The 24,833-nt window shown below is 42.8% G+C and overlaps 1 protein-coding gene across 1 annotated transcript in view; it reads left to right on the forward strand.

Annotated features, from left to right (window-relative positions):
• COL4A5 (collagen type IV alpha 5 chain) overlaps positions 1-24,833 on the forward strand; it is a 254,829-nt gene that overhangs the window by 159,099 nt on the left and 70,897 nt on the right. Inside the window, exons 15-22 of the mRNA XM_077285140.1 lie at positions 943-999; positions 1,186-1,230; positions 1,319-1,372; positions 3,910-3,951; positions 7,513-7,639; positions 12,934-13,098; positions 14,442-14,525; positions 15,114-15,206. Coding sequence (XP_077141255.1) covers positions 943-999; positions 1,186-1,230; positions 1,319-1,372; positions 3,910-3,951; positions 7,513-7,639; positions 12,934-13,098; positions 14,442-14,525; positions 15,114-15,206 — 667 coding nt within the window. The remainder of the gene's footprint in view (positions 1-942; positions 1,000-1,185; positions 1,231-1,318; positions 1,373-3,909; positions 3,952-7,512; positions 7,640-12,933; positions 13,099-14,441; positions 14,526-15,113; positions 15,207-24,833) is intronic.

Here is a 24,833-nt window from a genome sequence, read left to right on the forward strand (position 1 = left end):
GTGGAATCTCTCCAAGTTCTCCTCAAAAACTGAAAACGCCTCAAAAACTTAGTGCTGGATTCATTGTTTGTGGTTTCTATTAATTCACTTTTTTTCTTGTGGTTTACGCTGACTTTTGGTGGAAAATTCATCCAAACTTTTGCAACTTTTAAGCGCCAAAAATCGCACTTTTGGTACCACACAAGAAATCTTACACCAGTCCCTCCCGTAAAGAGCACCATAGCTCGTCCCTGCCACATCATGCCAAAGCTCCACCTATATTTGCCAATTAAGGTGGAGATGGGAGAAACTGGCGTACAACCACCAAAAGTTGAAATTGTTTTTGCGCAACTTCGAGTTGCAACCAAATTTAGTTACTTTCTAATTCAATTTACACCAGAATTCTTGCAAAATTGCTTTTATGTATCGGGCCTCAGGGTGCACATATTCCTGAGGTTATAAGGGTATGTACCCATGATGCAGAGTTGCTGCGGGATTGACAATGTGTAGTTATGCAGCGTCAAACCCTCAGCGGCCAGCTGTGACAGTATAGTGGGTGGGACTTCAAGAAATCCCATGTCCATTATGCATCCACAGACACCCACGGATCATCCGCGAAGACTGACATGCGGCACGTCTTTCCAGACCACAGCATATCTATTTATCTTGCAGAGACGCGAGTCTCCACAAAATAATTTCACCTGTACAATGTATTGGACTCAGTGAATCCGCAGGGTTCAGTGAATACCTACGTTCATAGACAGCAGCGCTTTCGATGCAGTGAACATGCGCTGTGTCCAAAGCTCTGCTACTTCTGTATCGTGGGTACGTGGTCTTAGAGGCTTTATTTATGGTAATGTTTTCTATGTACATAGATTATCAATGTACAATAATAATATTAAAATAATAGCCCATTTATTTGTATTCATGTAATTTAGATTCATAATAAAAATATTGTTTTAGGGTTCTTCTGGAGGTATGAAGGGACAAAAAGGAGAGCCAGGAGAATCAGGAAAAATAGTAAGTATTTCCACCCATAATTGAACAAGGAAAACTTACTTATGCCCAATTAGGCTATAGAGACATAAAGAGAAGGGCTCAATGTTATTAGTAGCTGTTTTATACATGTTGTGGTCCTGTTAGGGACTATTTTTGTACCAAACTGTTTTTTTCTGAAATTATTTTCACTCTCTAATTGCGTAATAGGGCAAGCCGGGGAAAGAAGGAAGGAATGGATTCCCTGGTATTGAGGTTAGAATCCCTTATATCCAAGTACGGTAAGTATTTTCTATGTAAAAAAGCAAAAACAAATGTACAATTTGTTTTTTTATTATTTCAGGGTGCTCCTGGTGAACGAGGTTTTCCAGGAAATACTGGCAGAGATGGCGAGAAAGTAAGTATATGTTCGAACTTCATTTTGAATATGTTTTTTTTTTCATTTTTGGCAGGCACTTTAATTGCCTACAGATAGGTGGGGGGCCCTGTATGCGCACACAGAGTGGGGTATGGACTCAATAGAAAGTATAAACCTCATAGCTGTGCGCCCTGTCTCCTGATCGGTTCAGGGAGCTATTGAGGGATCGGTGGAGTGTAAAGATTTGGGGCCACTCCCCAACTATCTGTAGGTAATTAAAGTATCTTCTGAATATGAAGAAAAACACATTAAAAGTTTTTAGTTATTGTTTAAAGTTGTAATAGGCTGAAGTTTGTCAATTTTGTAGAGTTTTTTTGAAATTGTGATCTGACACAGTTCATCATTACATATTATCATTGAAGTGTATAAAAAAACTTTTTCTCGCCTAAATTGCATTATTTCATAGTAGTAGCAAATCTTTAAAGGAAACCTGTCACCCCCAAAATCGAAGATGAGGTAAGCCCACCGGCATCAGAGGCTTATCTACTGCATTCTGTAATGCTGTAGATAAGCCCACGATGTATCCTGAAAGATGAGAAAAAGACGTTAGATTATACTCACCCAGGGGTGGCCCCACTGCAATGGCGTCGCGGTCCGGGGCCTCCCATCTTCTTACGATGACGTCCTCTTCTTGTCTTCATGCTGCGGCTCCTGCGCAGGCGTTCTTTGTCTGCAACAGGGCAGAGCAAAGTACTTCAGTGCGCAGGCGCCGGGAAAGGTCAGAGAGGCCCAGCGCCTGCGCACTGCAGTACTTTGCTCTGCCCTCAACAGGGCAGACATAGTACGCCTGCGCTGGAGCCGCAGCGTGAAAACAAGAAGAGGACGTCATCATAAGAAGATGGGAGGCCCCGGACCGGACCGCGACGCCCATCGGACCGGACCTCAGCTGGACCGCCCCTGGGTGAGTATAATCTTGTTCTCATCTTTCAGGATACATCGGGGGCTTATCTACAGCATTACAGAATGCTGTAGATAAGCCCCTGATGCCGGTGGGCTTAGCTCATCTTCGATTTTGGGGGTGACAGGTTCCCTTTAATTGTTTTGCTTTATTCACTATTGTGTGGTATCACATATCAGCCTACGCAAATAAATGAGACTGAGGTTCAATACCAGGCTCTGCCTTTCGAGAAGAGTGGCACTGTCCTGGAAAAAAGCAGGCTTTTTTTCTAATTTTTGTCAACCCATTTAAAGCAGATATGAAAACATAAATTTCTGTTCTTTTTAAGGGCAATATAATCAGCTACCCTATTAGCTCAAGTGGCATAAAAAATAGCAGAATTAAAAGGAATCTGTCACTAGGATAAATCCCTCCTAAGCCATCTATATGGACATGTAGGGCATAGAAAGCTGAATAAAATGATGCCTTGATATCTGTGATCCATTTTCTTATTCCAGAGAAATCCACATTTTTCTAATATGTAAATGAGCTGTTAAGATCTATGAGCCGGACATAGATCTCTCTGAGAATCTGCCTCCAGATATTATTATAAATTAATTATAGCATTACCAGAGTGAGACTTGTAATGACTGACATTCTGCTCTCCTGATCTACATATCTCACATTGGTAATGCCCTCTTTTATTTACAATAATCTCTGGAGGCAGATTCTCTGGGAGATCTATGTCTGGCCCATAGATCTTAACAGCTCATTTACATAGAAGAAAAACGTGGATTTCTCTGGAATAAAACATCGGATCACAGATATAAAGGTATCATTTTATTCAGCTTCTTATGCCCTACATGCCCATATGGACGGCTGTCCTACTGTCAGATTCCCTTTAAGAAGGGAAAGTTCTTCTTCCTGCCTTTCTCAGCAGTGACTGGTGAACTGCCTTGAATCTGCTGCTATTTCTCAGCCTGTCAGATGCTGCTGACATAGGAGAGGGGAGTACTCAACTTATAAACAGAAATGTCAAGGTATGCTGACAGATCCGCTTTGAATTTTGTGTACCCGATTCACGACACAGTTTGCTCCAGAAATCTGGGGCAAGACTGTTTGAAATTTCACAAAATTTTTTTGCTACTAATTTTGCACATATTTTTTCATTACTTTGGTATTTGTCAACTTTTCTGTGGGCAGAGGATAGCGAGAGGAGGCATGATCAAGCACTGCCTGTTATATTCATCATAAGTTCATAGAATGTTAGAGTTCGAAGGGATCTCCAAGGTCATCATGTCAAACTTCCTGCTCATTGGAGCATTCACTAAACCATCTCAGATAGATGTTATGCCACAAAAGATCTTGAAATTATTGGAGAAATGCATTCAAGTCTGTGACTGGAGTACATTTCTGATACTGGCGTAAGGTAGCTAAGATATGCTCCAGATTCAGCAATTTGGCGCATATCTCAGCTGCCGAACACCAGCATTAGAAACCTACACCAGTGGCCTCAATGAAAACTGGCATGAAAAACACAGGTCTCGATAAGTCAACTCCTTTATTTGACTGGTGTTAAATTCTGACACTTGAAAAGTTTTAATTTTTTTTTTTATAATTCAGTGAGTTTTATTTTCAGGGTCTAAAAGGTGAACGTGGATTTCCCGGACCTCCTGGGCAGGTATGATCATTTATGCATTTTCTGTTTATGTCATGGAATAATAAAGCCCGTATCCATATTTGGAAATCACTATGCCCTTATTATAATTTAGATGTATCCAGCAAATAAAATATCATGTCAGTTCTCTGTTTAGACCATCAGCAAGTATCAGATTATTATTAATATTTATATATATAGCACCATTGATTCCATGGTGCTGTACATGAGAAGGGGTTACATAAAAATTACAGATATCGCTTACAGTAAGTAAACTAACAATGACAGACTAATACACAGTGGAGAGGACCCTGCCCTTGCGGGCTTAAATTGTACAGGATGGTGTGGAAGGAGACAGTAGGTTGGGGGGTTGCAGTAGCTATTGTGTTGGTGAGGCGGTGGCTCCGGTAGTGGTGAGGAGACAGCGGGTCATTGCAGGCTGTAAGGCTGGTTTCACATTTCCGTATCTGTGTGCAGAGTTTGATCCGCATAGATCCGCATGCGTACCTATCTTTAACATGGTGTACACAGGGACATGCGTTTGCGTTGTTTCGCGGTGTGCGGCGGGGTCTGGCGAATGCAACATGTTGCATTTTTTGAGGCGTCAATTATGCGCAGTCATTCGCATGCGGATGATTGCGGATGGAGTGCATCAAAACAACACATTACTGTCTATCGGAACGCATTGGTACACAAGGACATGCGTTCGATGCGCTTGCATACTTCGGACTGTTCATGTCCAGGAACTGTTTTGAGACACACCCATTGAGACATGCCCTCCTGGAAATATCAAATGCATGCGCATAATCAACGCAAACGCAGGCAAAAACACATGCACACACAGCTTTTTTTTGCCGTCATGCGTAAGCTGATGCAGATAAAAAAATGCTGTGTAAACATGCGGTTGCATGCGTTTTGACATGCGTTTGCGCATGCAGATGATACGCTGTGCACAGAAATGCTAATGTGAACCTAGCCTAAGCTTTCTTGAAGAGGTGGGTTTTCAGGTTCCGTCTGAAGGATCTGAATGTGGTTGATAGTTGGACATGTTGGGGCACAGAATTCCAGAAGATGGGGGATAATCGGGAGAAGTCTTTGAGGCGATTAAGTGAGGAGCGAATAAGTGTGGAGGAGAGAAGGAGGTCTTGGGAGGACTGGAGATTATGTGAGGGTAGATATCGGGAGATTAGTTCAGAGATATATGGAGGAGACAGGTTATGGATGGCTTTGTAGGTCAGTATTATTAATTTGAACTGGATATGCTGCGGGAATGGGAGCAAGTGAAGAGATATTCAGAGGGGAGTAGCGAGGAGAGAGATGAATTAGTCAGGCAGCAGAGTTAAGGATGGACAGGAGAGGTGCGAGAGTGTTAGCAGGGAGGCCACAGAAAAGGATGTTGCAGTAGTCAAGGCAGGAGATGATGAGTGCATGCACAAGCATAGTAGATTGAGGGTTGAGGAAAGGACAGATTCTGGAAATATTTTTGAGCTGGAGGCGACAGGAGGTGGAAAGAGATTGGATGTTCGGTTTGAAGGACAGGGCAGAGACAAGGATTACTCCGAGGTAGCGGACTTCTGGTATGGGGGAAAGCGTGATGTCATTTATTGTGATAGATAGATCAGGTAAGGAAGATCTGTGAGATGGAAGAAAGATGATGAGTTCAGATTTGTCCACATTGAGTTTGAGGAAATGAAAGGAGAAGGAGGATATGGCTGATAGACACTCCGGGATTCTGGACAGCAGAGAGGTGACTTCTGGGCCAGAGAGGTAGATCTGAGTGTCATCAACATAAAGGTAGTACTGGAATCCATGGGACTTTATGAGTTGTCCCAGGCCAAGTGTATAGATTGAGAAGAGTAGGAGTCCTATAACAGAGCATTGGGGACTCCAACAGAAAGAGGGCTGGATGAGGCGGTAGTGTGGGAGTGGGAGACGTTGAATGTGCGGTTGGAAAGGTATGAGGAGATACAGGATAGGGCGAGGTCTTTGATGCCAAAGGAAGAGAGGACCTGTAGTAAGAGGCAGTGGTCAACTGTGTCAAAAGCAGAGGACAGGTCTAGAAGGAAGAGTATAGAGTATTGTCCGTTAGCTTTGGCTGTAAGTAGGTCGTTAGTAATTTTGGTCAGGGCAGTCTCAGTGGAATGATGGGGACGGAAACCAGATTGTAGATTGTCAAAGAGCAAGTTAGATGAGAGGTGGGAGGAAAGTTCAGCGTGGACGTACTGCTCCAGGAGTTTGTAAACGAATGGGAGCAGCGATATTGGGCTATAGCTGGACATAGCGGTTGGGTAGAGGGTTGGTTTTTTAAGGATACTAGTGATTTTGGCACGTTTGAAAGCAGAAGGTTAATTAAAGGGCCCATTCAGAGTAGTCCATATGCTGTTCATGTGCACCACTGGCAACACATGGAAAACACACAGACCCATTATAGCCAGTGGATATGTACGATTTTCCATATGGATCGATGGTCTGCATGGAAAAAAAATCCCAGCATGCACTATTTGTTAAGTTTTCCAGCATTGTGAATGCAATGTAAAGGCAGCTTCAGCACTTGTTCACAATGCGGATGTCCACACGGAGCTGCACATAGAGAAAGTCCCATCTTGCAATTTGTGTACATGGCTGGCCCATTTTTCACTATAGCCATTTGAACCTTACTAAACCTAGCTGTATTCCCCAGATAGAGCATACAGTGAGCTGTTACAATTTCCATTCCCTCAATGCAACTTCTATTCTTCTTGTTCTTCAGAGCATACTGACTGACATAAACGTAGTTTAGCTGAGCTTCAATGTGAACCGTACAACAAACGTTTCATAAATCAGTACTTCAAGAGATTGTAAGATGCTTTGTAATACATCATATCAGCTAAATCTGCTTTTTCACACTTTATGAGCCACATCTCCCCCTGACCCCTGCCACCCACAGTCTCCATGTCTCTGAAGGTACACCTCAACTGTCACAAAATAGACTGCCAGCACAATGAGGTGTCAGGTCACTCATCCTTCATGGAGATGTAAATAGGGAAAAGGAGAGAGGAGCACAGTGAGAGAAAACATATGGTGTGAGACACAGAAAGATCGTTCTGAGCTTTACAAGAAGTATTTTATTTCTCTCCAGAACTAGATTCACCTCTGCACTGATCAGTACTACTGTATACTTTCCTCCATTTTGCTTCTCCATCTCCCTGTATGCTAACTTAGGAATGAAGAGTAGGAATACATCTCTGTATATTTTGTGTATGGGAGATATAGCAGCTCGTCTCCACCCACTAGCTCAGAGTGGATTGTAAAGTAGAAATTGTGTTATTTCTCATGAACACACAGTATGGCTTATTCTGCAAAGTTTCTTAAAAGTACAATTAACCTTTCAAGCACTTGCCTCTTTCGCTGATGTAAGATACTATAGTTTGCATAGTAATATGTATTTATTATGGGATTTTGACAAGACAATTTCCTCATCCATAGATTAAAATGGCTCTAAGTTAGAGCTTCACTTTTGTATTACTAATAAACGAAAAATTCTTAATTATTCTTGTTTTGGACTAAGCAGCTCCAATGAAAACTTTGCATTATTTTTTTCCATAGATAATTTCTGGGTCAGACCAGACAATTGGACCAAAAGGAAACACTGGACCTCCAGGATTAATTGGAAGTAAAGGAGAGCGTGGTTATCCAGGTTTACAAGGTCCACCTGGATTTCCAGGACCACCAGGTGAGGTTATGACAGATTAATGTATAATTTACCATACAGTTTGTTTTAACAATCAAGTGAAAAGGTAGGTGGATTTAAAAATGGTGCCATATGTAGAATGTAAAAAGCGAGCACTTTTCTGAAAAGATGCAAAGTAAGTACGTCCCCTGTGAGAGCAGCTATCACTGATCCATTGGGAACTAGAAGTTGTGACTGTCATGAGCCATTCTGGAAGTAATACCTACATGGCATAGTAGTATTGCAGATTCCTTGTAGGGTTTTCATTCATTTCATAAAAAGCAAAGTTAGGCAGAAAATCACTATTAAAATTTGGTAAGAGAAATAGCTCTTACATTAATATATTTTTTCAGACTATAAGATGCATCTTAAAATAACTTGCACCCAGGTTTACAAAAGAAAGTAGAAAAAAAAAAAATAATAATAATAATAATCTTTATTTATATAGCGCCAACATATTCCGCAGCGCTTTACAGCTTAACATTTTCAAACACAACAGTCATAGGTAACAACGTTAGCAATACAATAATTAAAGCAAAATAAGACGACCCTGCTCGTGAGAGCTTACAATCTACAATGAGGTGTGGGAGATACAAAGTACAGGTGTGTATTTACAATGGTGTATTTACAATGATGGTCCAGCCATCTTCAGGGGGTAGGGGATAGAAACACACACAAACATAAAATGACTTTGATTAGTGAACGTGATAGGCCGCTCTTAACAAATTTGTTTTGAGGGAGCGCCTAAAACTATGCAAATTGTGGATGGTCCTAATACCTTGGGGTAGAGCATTCCAGAGGATTGGCGCAGCACGGGAGAAGTCTTGGGAGTCGGGAGTGAGAGGTACGGATTAGTGCAGAGGTTAGTCGAAAGTAATTTGCAGAGCGCAGCGGTCGGTTAGGCCAATAGACCGAAATGAGGGAGGAGATGTAAGGGGGTGCCGCACTGTGGAGAGCTTTGTGGGTGAGAGCAAGTACTTTTAATTGTATCCTGTAATGAATGGGCAGCCAGTGTAATGACTGCCGAAAAGCGGACGTGTCCGAGTAACGATTAGCTAGATGGACAATCCTGGCTGCTGCATTAAGGATAGACTGGAGAGGGGAAAGTCGAGTAAGGGGAGGCCAATTAGTAGAGCGTTACAGTAGTCCAGGTGGGAGTGGATCAGGGCGACAGTGAGGGTTTTTGTTGTTTCCATAGTGAGAAAAGGGCGGATTCTAGAGATGTTTTTTAGGTGTAAGCGGCACGAGAGGGCAAGAGATTGTATATGGGGTGTGAAGGAGAGATCGGAGTCAAACATAACACCCAGACAGCGTGCCTGCTGCCGGGGTGTTATTATGGTGCCACCCACGAGAGGGAAATGTCAGATTTAGGGCGGTTAGTAGATGGCGGAAGCAGAAGAAGTTCAGTTTTGGAGAGGTTGAGTTTCAGATAGAGAGCGGACATGATGTTGGAGACTGCAGACAGTCAGTGGAGTTCTGTAGTACAGCGGGGGTAAGGTCAGGGGATGATGTGTATAGTTGTGTGTCATCGGCATAAAGATGGTACTGAAAGCCAAATCTGCTGATGGTCTGTCTAATTGGGGCCGTGTAGAGGGAGAAGAGCAGGGGGCCAAGGACTGAGCCCTGAGGTACCCCGACAGTGAGAGGAAGTGGAGATGAAGTGGAGCCAGAGAACAGAACACTGAAGGAGCGGTCAGAAAGATAGCAGGAGAACCAGGAGAGAGCAGTGTCCTTAATACCTAGTGATTGGAGCCTTGAGAATAGGAGAGGGTGGTCAACAGTGTCGAAAGCTGCAGAAAGATCACGAAGAATGAGCAGAGAGTGGTCACCGTTACATTTTGCTGTCAGAAGGTCATTGGTCACCTTGATGAGTGCCGTTTCTGTCGAATGTAGGGGGTGGAAACCGGACTGTGAAGGGTCTAGGAGGGAGTAATTGGAGAGGTAATGGGTAAGGCGGGAGTATATCAGGTGCTCCAAGAGTTTAGAGATGAAGGGGAGATTGGAGACTGGTCTGTAGTTGTTTGTGCAGGATGGGTCGAGGGGGGGGGTTTCTTTAGTAATGGAGTAATGATAGAGTGTTTGAAGTAGGAGGGGAAAATGCCAGAGGAGAGGGAGAGATTAAAGATTGTAGTTATGTGAGTTGTGACGACTGGAGAGAGAGACTGGAGGAGATGAGAGGGAATGGGGTCAGTAGTGCATGTAGTTGGACGAGAAGAAGAGAGGAGCTTGGAGACTTCTTCTTCTGTGATGGGATCGAATGTGGAGAGTGAACCAGGGGAGATGCAGGGAGGGATGGGAGTCGCTGCGCTTGGTGTCTAGGAGCGGATTTCCTGACAGATGTTATCTATTTTCTCTATTAAATGGGAGGCCAGGCCATCAGCACAAATGTCTGTGATAGGGGCTTGTGCTTTTGGCCTGAGGAGGGAGTGAAAGGTGTCAAAAAGTTTCTTGGGGTTGTTGGATAGTGAGGAGATCAGAGTGGTGAAGTAGGTCTGTTTGGCGAGGTGAAGGGCAGAGTTATAGGTTTTTAACATAAATTTGAAGTGTATGAAGTCTTCTGGTGTGCGAGTTTTCCTCCATAAGCGTTCAGCACTCCTAGAGCATCGCTGGAGAAATCGGGTTTGCGATGTGAGCCAGGGCTGTTTTACTCTGTGTTTGGAGGTTCTGAGGTTGAGGGGCAGTACTTGGTCCAGGATGGTTCTAAGAGTGTCATTGTAATGATGTACAGCCAGATCAGGACAGGAAAAAGAAGAGATTGGGGACAATGATGAGTGTAGGGAGTCTGAAAGTGTGTGAGGGTTGATAGCATGTAGATTTCTGAATGTGTGGTAGGTAGGAGTGTGCTGGGGTGGGCGAGGAATTGTGAGTTTGAAGGAGAGAATGTTGTGGTAAGAGAGGGGAAGCGATGAGTTATCTAGGTAGGAGATTGAACAGAGCCGGACGAAGACCAGGTCAAGGGTGTTACCGTCTTTGTGTGTTTCAGTGGTTCTTTTCTTTCTGAGCCGTGCCCTGAGCCCAAACAGTAGTTTTCCACCACATATGTGGTATCTGCGTACTCAGGAGAAATTGCACAACAAATTGTAGGTTACCTTTGTGGAAATGAAAAAATGTGAGCTAAAGCAAAATTTTTATGGAAAAAATTACGGTACAATTTTCATTTTTTCCTTCCACGTTGCCTTACTTCCTGTGAAGCACCTAAATCGTCTTGTATGTGGTTATGAGAACTTTGAGGGTTGCAGTTTTTAAAATGGTGTCACCTTGGAGTATTTTCTGTTTCACATATGCCCCCTCAAAGTGACTTCAGAATTGGTTTGCATATTTTTTTGAAAACTGAAAAAATTGCTGATTAACTTTGAACCCTTCTAATTTCCTAAAAAATAAAATTATGTTTTAAAAGTGATGCTGATGTAAAGTAGACATCTGTCAAATGTTATTTATTATCTATTTTGTGTGATATAACATCTGGTTTAAGAGAATAAGAAATCAAAGTTTGAAAATTGCTAACTTTAAAAAAAAAATGTTGTCAAATTTTCAATACTATCATAAATAACCACAAATCATGCTGACCAAAATTTACCACTAACATGAAGTTTAACGTGTCTTGGAAAACCATTCTCAGAATCACTGGGATATGTTGAAACAAGGAAGAGGACTTGGACTGTAGTGTCACACATTGGGATTAGCAATCCTAAAAGTCACTATCGACCTTTTAATGAGCCTTGTCACATGACTAAGCCTAGAAGCCAAACCAGAATCTCAATTTGCCGACACTGTGTTTTGGGGTATTGCTCCTCATCAGCGCAAAAGTATGAGACCTGAATTGGCTGTATGAAAGGCTTCTTAATGGGATCTAAAGGATAACATTCTTTTTGTTTGGTGTTACCACCTTTTGTCTTCAAAACTTATCAATTTTTTTAGGTGCACTTACTTGGAATTTTTGAAGGAACTCGGTAGGAATGTTGCTCCAAACATATAGGCTTGTGCAAATCCTTCTGTCTCTTCTTTTGCGCTGTACTCCATACGTATATTGGTATTAGAATCAATTGAATTTTTGCATTTGATAACTTCTGAGCAGTTATCTTATTATTATCTCTATAGAACAGAAATCATCCTAATGTTAGGATATTAGGCTCAGTGTTCAAAAGGAAAAATGCAAGAAATACATTTTTCATATAGATAGAGATATATAAAATTAAAAATGATGATCCAAAATTCTCTGAAATATGTTTAACAGAAACTTAATTTAAACAAGACATATTTGTGATAATCTATGAATCAATGTAGTTTTCAGATTTTTTTACCACTTTGTAATTATTTTAGTGAAACATATATAATAAAATACAATACATACAGTTGCAAGAAAGCTAAATGTCATGTGGGTACTGGGTAGACTACAGCTGATTACCCGGGCCCCTGCGATATCCCTCAGACTAGGGAAAACCCTGTCTGTCCCTCTCCCAGAATTTACACTGATGGTGTGCTTGTCTGGGCCGCCAGGCCTGACCCTGACTCCTGTTTCAGTCCTATGCTGAAACCTCCACCCGCCACCCAGTGATTAGACCACACACCAACCCCTACAGAAAGCACAGACAGGGAAAACTAAAAACGCACCACGCCGCAGACACACAGGAAAACACTAAAATGTGCACAGGGCAAAACAAATACAAATATAGGAAGGAGAAATATGACAAAGGATAATACACCACCAGATACGATATTTCTTCTCCTAGACCACCACTCCAGACCGAGATCACCAGGCACAAGACACAAGCTATAATCGGCGACGCCCAAAGTCCAGAATGACTATTTAAAGGCCTCGGGCGTGACCCAGCCTCCAACCCGATTACCAGCTAGATTAACCCCAGACAACCTGAATAAAGTCTAGCCGGCGCCACAGAACGTATAGTGGACGAATGTGGAATTACCGCTGTCTGTCAGACGCCCTAGTGTGAATAGCGTCCGACATGACACTAAGTGAACGCTTTAGAATTGGCCTATAATCACTAATTAAATTAGGTCCATTCCTCTTCTTCGTCATGTGATCAGCAATGTGACTAACCAGGTCACTTACCATATATGTTGTGAACTGGATGTCATGTTCTCAATGTTATCCTACAAGAATCACATTGAGGCTCTCAAAGTGTTGCATTAAAAAATTGTTTTCCATGCTGGAATGGCGAGGAGTAAAAGGATGAGTAAATATTATTTAATTATTTAGATTTAAATTTGGACAGACCCTTTAAAATTTGTTAATACTATTGAATATCAAAATATATTGTTTCTTTTGTTCTATTTAGGTACCTCTGCCGCTGGTCCCCCAGGAGACCCTGGCTTTCCAGGAGAAAGAGGACAAAAAGGAGATCAAGGCCCTCCAGGAATATCAATACCAGGCACTCCTGGTGCAGATGGCCGTGTTGGACCTCCAGGACCACCTGGACCTCCTGGGTCTTCAATAGGTGGTGGTAAGTATTTTGACGGCTTCTTATAGAGAGTGTATAATTTATTAGTTTTTTACTGATTACATACAGATACTGATAGAAAAATAAAGTATCATCTGCCTTTCTTACAATATTTATCACAAATCATTTTAGAAGAGTGATGCTAATTTTAATAAATTTGGCCCCTTGACTTTTGCTGAAGAGTGTTCTAGGCATGCTGAGTCTCCTATGCAGAGGTTATGGGGCAGGGAGGGTAATGAGGTGAGCTGTGAACAACACCTATTGTCAGTATCAAATCTTAGTTATCGGACTACAGCTTTATAATTCTGCCTGTGATGACTATCACAGGCAGAAAAAAACTTAACCCGGGATGTTTTTTTTTCTCCCCATATAGGGATAAGAACTTATGGGCTAGTAGTTGCTAACGACTTACCTGTTCTGCTCCTCGACAATCTCAGATAGCGGTTCTCTTGCTTCCTTTAACCTGTCGAAAGAGCAGCTTTTCTTCCAGTCTGCTTTACTGTCGTCATGTTGATTGACAGCATGCTCAACCTAATGCACCAGTGATCTGACTGTCAATCAGCATGATGTCGGCAGTTACGTCCCGTCGATCGAGTAGAATGAAAGAAGAAGCTGCTTTATCTATGTGACGTCAAACAAACAGGAGCATCGCTGGCTGGAGAGGTTCATGAAAGCACTGAGTCGGAAGACATCGTCATAGGACAGGACACGCAGATAGTTAGCAACTACTTGCCAGCAAGTTCTTAGCCCCATAGAGAGGAAAAACAACCAAATTCCAGGATAACCCCTTTAACAAAATGTTTGATTTCTTCAATTGGACAATTCCCATTGACCCTTTCAATTTAATAACTAGTGTTCCTACAACTTTTTACTGTTCAGATGGTTTATTGTTAATTCAATGTAAACAGAAATACTGGATGAAAAGGGCTAATTTTGATCTTGTTAATTGCAGAGTAAAATTCTAAACAATTTGTAAAAACAAACAAATTTATAATTTATCTCTATTTAAAATACCTATATGGATGGATATTTTAATTCTATCAACTACTGCTCACTGGCAAGTTAATGGCAGCCTTTGGCTGATATCCTAGGCAAGTAGCTCAGCGCTTGCAAGCTCTTTGCTTTTGATATTGCGAGTGCTGCTCTAAAGCTGATTCATTTTCTGGACTCGGTCAACTTCAGTGTCCCTGTGCTCCTCTGATGCTGCAGAGGTAAAGCTGCCTATGTAGAATGCAATAGCACACAGATAGAGCCAGTGTCTCAACCATGCTGCTGGAAGCCTGGAATAACCTGTTATTTGTAGTGAATGCAATAAAAATGTTTTTATTTATTTTTTTTATTCTTAGTTGGGGAATTATGTATGCCAGGACCACCAGGCCTTCCAGGACTCCAAGGTGATCCAGGTCTTTCTGGAGAAAGAGGACAAAAAGGTAATCTTTTTAGTGTTCAGGTTTGTAACTTGTCTTGTTTAAAGCGAACCGGTCAGCAGGATTTTGCTAAGTAAACTACAGACATTGTGAGGTTGGCAGAGTTAACCTGATTAAGAGGATACCTGGAGTGAAGAAATATGTCTTGTGGTTCTTGTGTAATCAGTGTTAGAATTTTTCAGTTAATGATACACAAGAACCACAAGGCGAATTCCTTCACCCCAGGTATCATTTTAATCAGTTTAACAATGCCAACCTCACAATGCCTGTGGTTTGCATAGCAAAATCCTGCTGACAGGTTCGCTTTAAGCAAAAGCTTGTCTACCAAAAATGTCAGTATAAATTAGTTCTTATGCAATAATATAGCATCTTTTCTGGAGTTATTACTATGTAGGCCTTTTCCAAAAGGCTTATCAATATTATTCTATTGTAGGATTAATAAGAAGCATTAGATATGATACATAACAGTGTGACAACGATATAACATCACTGTGATATTGATGTCTGCATAATCATTTTTGGTCTTCATCTTCACTTTACATGTATTTGTGTCTATGCATTAATAAATTATAATATATTATATGTCTGCAGGTGACACTGGAGATACATGTTTCAATTGCATAGGAAATGACATTCAAGGCCAGAAAGGAGAACCTGGCCAACCTGGTCCTCCTGGGAGTTCAGGTAAGTAAAAAAGATTTTTATACTTGTAATATTGCTGGACAGATATTATTATTATTATTTATTATTATAGCGCCATTTATTCCATGGCGCTTTACATGTGAGGAGGGTTATACATAATAAAAACAAGTACAATAATCTTAAACAATACAAGTCATAACTGGTACAGTAGGAGAGAGGACCCTGCCCGCGAGGGCTCACAATCTACAAGGGATGGGTGAGGATACAGTAGGTGAGGGTAGAGCTGATCGTGCAGCGGTTTGGTCGATCGGTGGTTACTGCAGGTTGTACGCTTGTGAGAAGAGGTAGGTTTTCAGGTTCCCTTTGAAGGTTTCGATGGTAGGTGAGAGTCTGATATGTTGTGGTAGAGCGTTCCCGAGTAGGGGTGATGCGCGAGAGAAATCTTGTATGCGATTGTGGGAAGAGGAGATAAGAGGGGAGTAGAGAAGGAGATCTTGTGAGGATCGGAGGTTGCGTGCAGGTAAGTATCGGGAGACGAGGTCACAGATGTATGGAGGAGACAGGTTGTGGATGTCTTTGTATGTCATGGTTAGGGTTTTGTACTGGAGTCTCTGGGCAATGGGGAGTGTCATGATCTCCATGGCCAGAGAACTAGCATAAGCCTCTATAGGAACAAGCTCTTGGAAGATGTAACTATACTGACCATGAACTAAACCTACCGCATCATCTAGAAGTAGCCAGGTAGCATGTCCTACTTTTTATCCCTATATGCCCAGCGCCGGCCGGAGAACTAAATAATGCTAGCAGAGGGAAATATAAGACCTGACTCACCTCTAGAGAAATGCCCAAAAAAAGGAGACAGAAGCCCCCCACATATATTGGCGGTGATATGAGATGAAACAACAAACGCAGCAGGAAAATAGTTTTAGCAAATTTGAGGTCCGCTTTCTAGATAGCAGAAGACAGAAAGCATACTTTCATGGTCAGTAGAAAACCCTAACAAAACACATCCAGAAATTACTTTAGGACTCTGGCATTAACTCATAATACCAGAGTGGCAATTCCTGATCAACAAGAGCTTTCCAGACACAGTAACGAAACTGCAGCTGTGAACTGGAACCAAAATACAAAAACAAAACATGGACGAATGTCCAACTTATCTAGTAGATGTCTGGGAGCAGGAACAAGTACAGAGAGGCTTCTGATAACATTGTTGACCGGCAAGCATCTAACAGAGAAGCCAGGTTATATAGCGACACCCAGATCTAATCAGAACAGGTGAACAGGGAAGATGATGTCACAAGTTCAATTCCACCAGTAGCCACCGGGGGAGCCCAGAATCCAAATTCACAACAGTACCCCCCCCTCAAGGAGGGGGCACCGAACCCTCACCAGAACCACCAGGGCGATCAGGATGGGCCCTATGAAAGGCACGAACCAGATCAGAGGCATGAACATCAGATGCAGTGACCCAAGAATTATCCTCCTGGCCATATCCCTTCCACTTGACCAGATACTGGAGTCTCCGTCTGGAAACACGGGAGTCTAGGATTTTTTCCACAACGTACTCCAACTCACCCTCAACCAACACCGGAGCAGGAGGCTCAACGGAAGGCACAACCGGTGCCTCATACCTGCGCAATAACGACCGATGAAAAACGTTATGAATAGAAAAGGATGCAGGGAGGTCCAAACGGAAGGAAACAGGGTTAAGAATCTCCAATATTTTATACGGACCGATGAACCGAGGCTTAAACTTAGGAGATGAGACCCTCATAGGGACAAAACGAGAAGACAACCACACCAAATCTCCAACACAAAGCCGAGGACCAACACGACGGTGACGGTTGGCAAAAAGCTGAGTCTTCTCCTGGGACAACTTTAAATTGTCCATCACCTGCCCCCAGATATGATGCAATCTCTCCACCACCGCATCCACTCCAGGACAATCCGAGGATTCCATCTGACCGGAGGAAAATCGAGGATGGAACCCCGAATTACAGAAAAACGGGGAAACCAAGGTGGCAGAGCTGGCCCGATTATTGAGGGCGAACTCCGCCAATGGCAAAAAAGCAACCCAATCATCCTGGTCAGCAGACACAAAACACCTCAGATATGTCTCCAGGGTCTGATTAGTCCGCTCGGTCTGGCCATTAGTCTGAGGGTGAAAAGCAGACGAAAAAGACAAATCTATGCCCATCCTAGCACAAAATGCCCGCCAAAATCTAGACACAAATTGGGTTCCTCTGTCAGAAACGATATTCTCAGGAATACCATGCAAACGAACAACATTTTGAAAAAACAGGGGCACCAACTCGGAAGAAGAAGGCAATTTGGGCAGGGGAACCAAATGAACCATCTTAGAAAAACGGTCACACACCACCCAGATGACAGACATCTTCTGAGAAACAGGCAGATCTGAAATAAAATCCATCGAGATGTGTGTCCAAGGCCTCTTAGGAATAGGCAAGGGCAACAATAATCCACTAGCCCGAGAACAACAAGGCTTGGCCCGAGCACAAACGTCACAAGACTGCACAAAGCCTCGCACATCTCGTGACAGGGAAGGCCACCAGAAGGATCTTGCCACCAAATCCCTGGTACCAAAAATTCCAGGATGACCTGCCAACGCAGAAGAATGCACCTCAGAGATGACTTTACTGGTCCAATCATCAGGAACAAACAGCCTATCAGGCGGACAACGATCCGGTCTATCCGCCTGAAACTCCTGCAAGGCCCGCCGCAGGTCTGGAGAAACGGCTGACAAGATAACTCCCTCCTTAAGAATACCTGTGGGGTCAGAGTTGCCAGGTGAATCAGGCTCAAAACTCCTAGAAAGGGCATCCGCCTTAACATTCTTAGAACCTGGTAGGTACGATACCACAAAATTAAACCGAGAAAAAAATAATGACCAGCGCGCCTGTCTAGGATTCAGGCGCCTGGCGGTCTCAAGATAAATCAAATTTTTGTGGTCAGTCAATACCACCACCTGATGTCTGGCCCCCTCGAGCCAATGGCGCCACTCCTCAAACGCCCACTTCATGGCCAAAAGCTCCCGATTCCCAACATCATAATTCCGCTCAGCGGGCGAAAATTTACGGGAAAAGAAGGCACAAGGCCTCATCACGGCGCAGTCAGAACTTTTCTGCGACAACACTGCCCCAGCTCCGATCTCAGAAGCGTCGACCTCAACCTGAAAAGGAAGAGTCACATCAGGCTGACGCAACACAGGGGCAGAAGAAAAACAGCGCTTAAGCTCCTGAAAGGCCTCCACAGCATCAGGGGACCAATTAGCAACATCAGCACCCTGTCTAGTCAAATCGGTCAATGGCTTAACGACATCCGAAAAACCAGAAATAAATCGACGATAAAAGTTGGCAAAGCCCAAAAATTTCTGAAGACTTTTAAGAGAAGAGGGCTGCGTCCAATCACAAATAGCTTGAACCTTGACAGGATCCATCTCAATGGAAGAGGGAGAAAAAATATATCCCAAAAAGGAAATTCTCTGAACCCCAAAAACGCACTTAGAACCCTTGACACACAGAGAATTAGACCGCAAAACCTGAAAAACCCTCTTAACTTGCCGGACATGAGAGTCCCAGTCATCCGAAAAAATCAGAATATCATCCAGATACACTATCATAAATTTATCCAAAAAATCGCGGAAAATATCATGCATAAAGGACTGGAAGACTGAAGGGGCATTAGAAAGACCAAAAGGCATCACCAAATACTCAAAGTGGCCCTCGGGCGTATTAAATGCGGTTTTCCACTCATCCCCCTGCCTGATCCGCACCAAATTATACGCCCCACGGAGATCAATCTTAGAGAACCACTTGGCCCCCTTTATGCGAGCAAACAAATCAGTCAGCAACGGCAATGGGTATTGATATTTAACCGTGATTTTATTCAAAAGCCGATAATCAATACATGGTCTCAAAGAGCCGTCTTTTTTTGACACAAAGAAAAAACCGGCTCCTAAGGGAGATGACGATGGACGAATATGTCCCTTTTCCAAGGACTCCTTTATATATTCTCGCATAGCAGTATGTTCAGGCACAGACAGATTAAATAAACGACCCTTTGGGTATTTACTACCCGGAATTAAATCTATAGCACAATCGCACTCACGGTGCGGAGGTAGTGAACCAAGCTTGGGTTCTTCAAAGACGTCACGATAGTCAGACAGGAACTCAGGGATTTCAGAGGGGATAGATGATGAAATGGACACCAAAGGTACGTCCCCATGAGTCCCCTTACATCCCCAGCTCAACACAGACATAGCTCTCCAGTCAAGGACTGGGTTGTGAGACTGCAGCCATGGCAATCCCAGCACCAAATCCTCATGTAGATTATACAGCACTAGAAAACGAATAGTCTCCTGGTGATCCGGATTAATACACATAGTCACTTGTGTCCAGTATTGTGGTTTATTATTAGCCAATGGGGTGGAGTCAATCCCCTTCAGAGGAATAAGAGTTTCCAAAGGCTCTAAATCATACCCACAACGATTGGCAAAGGACCAATCCATAAGACTCAAAGCGGCGCCAGAGTCGATATAGGCGTCAGTAGTAATAGATGACAAAGAGCAAATCAGGGTCACAGACAAAATAAATTTAGACTGTAAAGTGCCAATGGAAACAGATTTATCAAGCTTTTTAGTACGTTTAGAGCATGCTGATATAACATGAGTAGAATCCCCACAATAGAAACACAACCCATTTTTCCGTCTAAAATTCTGCCGCTCGCTTCTGGACAGAATTCTATCACACTGCATGCTTTCTGGCGTCTTCTCAGTGGACACCGCCAGATGGTGCACTGGTTTGCGCTCCCGCAGACGCCTATCGATCTGAATGGCCATTGTCATGGACTCATTCAGACCCGCAGGCACAGGGAACCCCACCATAACATCCTTAATGGCATCAGAGAGACCCTCTCTGAAAGTAGCCGCCAAGGCACACTCATTCCACTGAGTAAGCACAGACCATTTACGGAATCTTTGGCAGTAAATTTCAGCTTCATCTTGCCCCTGCGATAGGGACATCAAAGTTTTTTCTGCCTGAAGTTCCAAATGAGGTTCCTCATACAGCAAGCCCAAGGCCAAAAAAAACGCATCCACATTGCGCAACGCAGGATCCCCTGGTGCCAATGCAAAAGCCCAGTCTTGAGGGTCGCCGCGGAGCAAGGAAATCACAATCCCAACCTGCTGTGCAGGGTCTCCAGCAGAACGAGATTTCAGGGACAAAAATAGCTTACAATTATTTCTAAAATTCTGAAAGCTAGATCTATTCCCTGAGAAGAATTCCGGCAAAGGAATTCTCGGCTCAGATACCGGAGCATGAATAATAAAATCTTGCAAATTTTGTACTTTCGTGGTGAGATTATTCAAACCTGCAGTTACACTCTGAAGATCCATTATTAACAGGTGAACACAAAGCCATTCAAAGATTATAAGGAGAGAGAAAAAAAAGAAAGACTGCAGCATAGACAGACTGGCAAGTGATCCAATTAAGAGCACAGAAAAAAAAAAAAAAAAAAAAAAAAAACCTCTCAGCAGACTTCTTATTTCTCTCCTTTCTCAGCCAAGGATTTTAACCCTTTAGTGGGCCGGTCAAACTGTCATGATCTCCATGGCCAGAGAACTAGCATAAGCCTCTATAGGAACAAGCTCTTGGAAGATGTAACTATACTGACCATGAACTAAACCTACCGCATCATCTAGAAGTAGCCAGGTAGCATGTCCTACTTTTTATCCCTATATGCCCAGCGCCGGCCGGAGAACTAAATAATGCTAGCAGAGGGAAATATAAGACCTGACTCACCTCTAGAGAAATGCCCAAAAAAAGGAGACAGAAGCCCCCCACATATATTGGCGGTGATATGAGATGAAACAACAAACGCAGCAGGAAAATAGTTTTAGCAAATTTGAGGTCCGCTTTCTAGATAGCAGAAGACAGAAAGCATACTTTCATGGTCAGTAGAAAACCCTAACAAAACACATCCAGAAATTACTTTAGGACTCTGGCATTAACTCATAATACCAGAGTGGCAATTCCTGATCAACAAGAGCTTTCCAGACACAGTAACGAAACTGCAGCTGTGAACTGGAACCAAAATACAAAAACAAAACATGGACGAATGTCCAACTTATCTAGTAGATGTCTGGGAGCAGGAACAAGTACAGAGAGGCTTCTGATAACATTGTTGACCGGCAAGCATCTAACAGAGAAGCCAGGTTATATAGCGACACCCAGATCTAATCAGAACAGGTGAACAGGGAAGATGATGTCACAAGTTCAATTCCACCAGTAGCCACCGGGGGAGCCCAGAATCCAAATTCACAACAGGGGAGCCAGTGCAGGGATTGACAGAGGGGAGAGGCCGGGGAATAGCGGGGGGACAGGTGGATTAGTCGGGCAGCAGAGTTTAGAATAGATTGTAGGGGTGCGAGAGTGTTTTGAGGGGAGGCCACAGAGCAGGAGGTTGCAGTAGTCGAGGCGGGAGATGATGAGGGAATGGACTAGGGTTTTTGCAGATTCTTGGTTTAGGAATGTACAGATCCGTGAAATATTTTTGAGTTGAAGGCGGCAGGAAGTGGAAAGGGCTTGGATATGTGGTTTGAAGGAGAGATCAGTGTCAAGGATTACCCCGAGGCAGCGAGCTGGTGGGACTGGGGAGAGTGGGCAGCCGTTTACTGTAATGGATAGGTTCGTTGGGGGGTCGCGTGAGATGGGTGGAAAGATGATGAATTCTGTTTTGTACTTGTTAAGTTTTAGAAATCTAGCAGAGAAGAAGGATAAAATAGCGGACAGACATTGAGGGATTCTGGTTAGTAGGCTGGTGATATCTGGTCCAGAGATGTAGATGTGTGTGTCGTCAGCATAGAGGTGATAGTGAAAGCCATGAGATTCTATGAGCTGTCCCAGGCCAAAGGTGTAAATGGAGAAGAGCAGTGGCCCTAGGACTGAACCTTGCAGACTCCGATAGATAGGGGGCAAGGTGAGGAGGTGGTGTATGAGTGGGAGACACTGAATGTCCGGTCTGTTAGGTATGACGAGATCCAGGATAGGGCCAAGTCTGTGATGCTAAGGGATGAGAGGGTCTGTAGTAATAGGGAATGGTCCACTGTGTCAAAGGCAGAGGACAGGTCCAGGAGGAGGAGGATAGAGTAGTGTCCCTTGCTCTTGGCGGTTAATAGGTCATTAGTGACCTTAGGGCAGTTTCAGTGGAATGGTGTGACCAGAAGCCAGATTGTAAGCAGTCGAAGAGTGAGCAGGAAGAGAGATGGGAGGACAGTTCAAGATGGACGTGTTGTTCCAGTAGTTTTGAGGCATAGGGGAGAAGTGATATAGGGCGATAACTAGATACAGAGGATGGGTCAAGAGAGGGCTTTTTGAGGATATGTGTGATTGAGGCATGTTTAAAGCTTGAGGGGAAAACAATATATAATTGTTTGTTGATACATACAGATATACAGTTATATGAAAAAGTTTGGGCACCCCTATTAATCTTAAGCTTAATGTTTTATAAAAATTGTTTTTTTTGCAACAGCTATTTCAGTTTCATATATCTAATAACTGTTGGATACAGTAATGTTTCTGCCTTGAAATGAGGTTTATTGTACTAATAGAAAATGTGCAATCTGCATTCAAACAAAATTTGACAGGTGCACAAGTATGGGCACCCTTATCATTTTCTTGTTTTAAATACTCCTACCTACTTTTTACTGACTTACTAAAGCACTTTTTTTTTGTTTTGTAACCTCATTGAGCTTTGAACTTCATAGTCAGGTGTATGCAATCATGAGAAAAGCTACTTAAAGTGGCCACTTGCAAGTTGTTCTCCTGTTTGAATCTCCTCTGAAGAGTGGCATCATGGGCTCCTCAAAACAACTGTCAAATGATCAGAAAACAAAGATTATTCAACATAGTTGTTCAGGGGAAGGATACAAAAAGCTGTCTAAGAGATTTAACCTGTCAATTTCCACTGTGAGGAACATAGTAAGGAAATGGAAGAACACAGGTACAGTTCTTGTTAAGGCCAGAAGTGGCAGGCCAAGAAAAACATCAGAAAGGCAGAGAAGAAGAATGATGAGATCAGTCAAGGACAATCCTCAGACCACCTCCAGAGAGCTGCAGCATCAACTTGCTGCAGATGGTGTCACTGTGCATCGGTCAACTATACAACGCACTTTGCACAAGGAGAAGCTGTATGGGAGAGTGATGCGAAAGAAGCTGTTTCTGCAAGCACGCCACAGAGTCGGCTGAGGTATGCAAAAGCACATTTGGAGAAGCCAATTTATTTTTGGAAGAAGGTCCTGTGGACTGATGAAACCAAGATTGAGTTGTTTGGTCATACAAAAAGGCGTTATGCATGGCGGCAAAAAAACACAGCATTCCAAGAAAAACACTTGCTACCCACAGTAAAATTTGGTGGAGGTTCCATCATGCATTGGGGCTGTGTGGCCAATGCCGGCACCGGGAATCTTGCTAAAGTTGAGGGACGCATGGATTCCTCTCAGTATCAGCAGATTCTTGACAATAATGTTCATGAATCAGTGACAAAGTTGAAGTTACTCAGGGGATGGATCTTTCATCAAGACAATGATCCAAAACACTGCTCCAAATCTACTCAGGCATTCATGCAGAGGAACAATTACACTGTTCTGGAATGGCCATCCCAGTCCCCAGACCTGAATATCATTGAACATCTGTGGGATCATTTGAAGAGGGCTGTCCATGCTCGGCGACCATTAAACTTAACTGAACTGGAATTGTTTTGTAAAGAGGAATGGTCAAAAATACCTTCATCCAGGATCCAGGAACTGATTAAAAGCTACAGGAAGCGACTAGAGGCTGTTATTTTTGCAAAAGGAGGATCTACTAAATATTAATGTCACTTTTCTGGTGAGGTGCCCATACTTATGCACCTGTCAAATTTTGTTTGAATGCAGATTGCACATTTTCTGTTAGTACAATAAACCTCATTTCAAGGCAGAAACATTACTGTGTCCAACAGTTATTAGATATATGAAACTGAAATAGCTGTTGCAAAAAAAAACAACATTTTTTATAAAACATTAAGCTTAAGATTAATAGGGGTGCCCCAACTTTTTCATATAACTGTAATATTGATTGAACACTTCTTGTTACCAGTGTTTTAAAGATGACCTATCACTTGCTTAAAAAATGCACTTAAATACCCTGTAAAAATCCTTGATCTCCCCTGATTTGGTCGCTTTTTTTTTTTCATTTTATGCTGTGTCACTCATTTGCAGAGATCACTTTTGCTGATTTTGGAGCACTGCATGTGAAATCTCTGCCTGTAGACTAGTTTAGCGTTTCTTCAGAGTCTTCTACGGGGCGTGCACAATCACCCAATTCTCACAGTTGCTGAAAATTACATCTAAGTAGCCTATGAGGTTGCTAGATCACCTGCCGAACTGTGATTGGCAGCTTCAGAAGGAGGATTGAAAGTGCACACCCGCAAAGGAGACTGAATAAACATCCAGTTGGCCTACAACCAGAGATTTCACATATTTCTAACCAAATGAAACAAATGGGAATATCTCTGCAATGGGGTGGCGTAGTAAAAAACAGAAAAGAGTGTCAGAATCAGGGGCATTCAGGAATTTTTACAAGGTATTTAACTCAATATTTTGGAGTGAGT

The sequence above is a fragment of the Ranitomeya variabilis genome, chromosome 2, assembly GCF_051348905.1.
Source record: "Ranitomeya variabilis isolate aRanVar5 chromosome 2, aRanVar5.hap1, whole genome shotgun sequence".
Lineage (NCBI taxonomy): Eukaryota > Metazoa > Chordata > Amphibia > Anura > Dendrobatidae > Ranitomeya > Ranitomeya variabilis.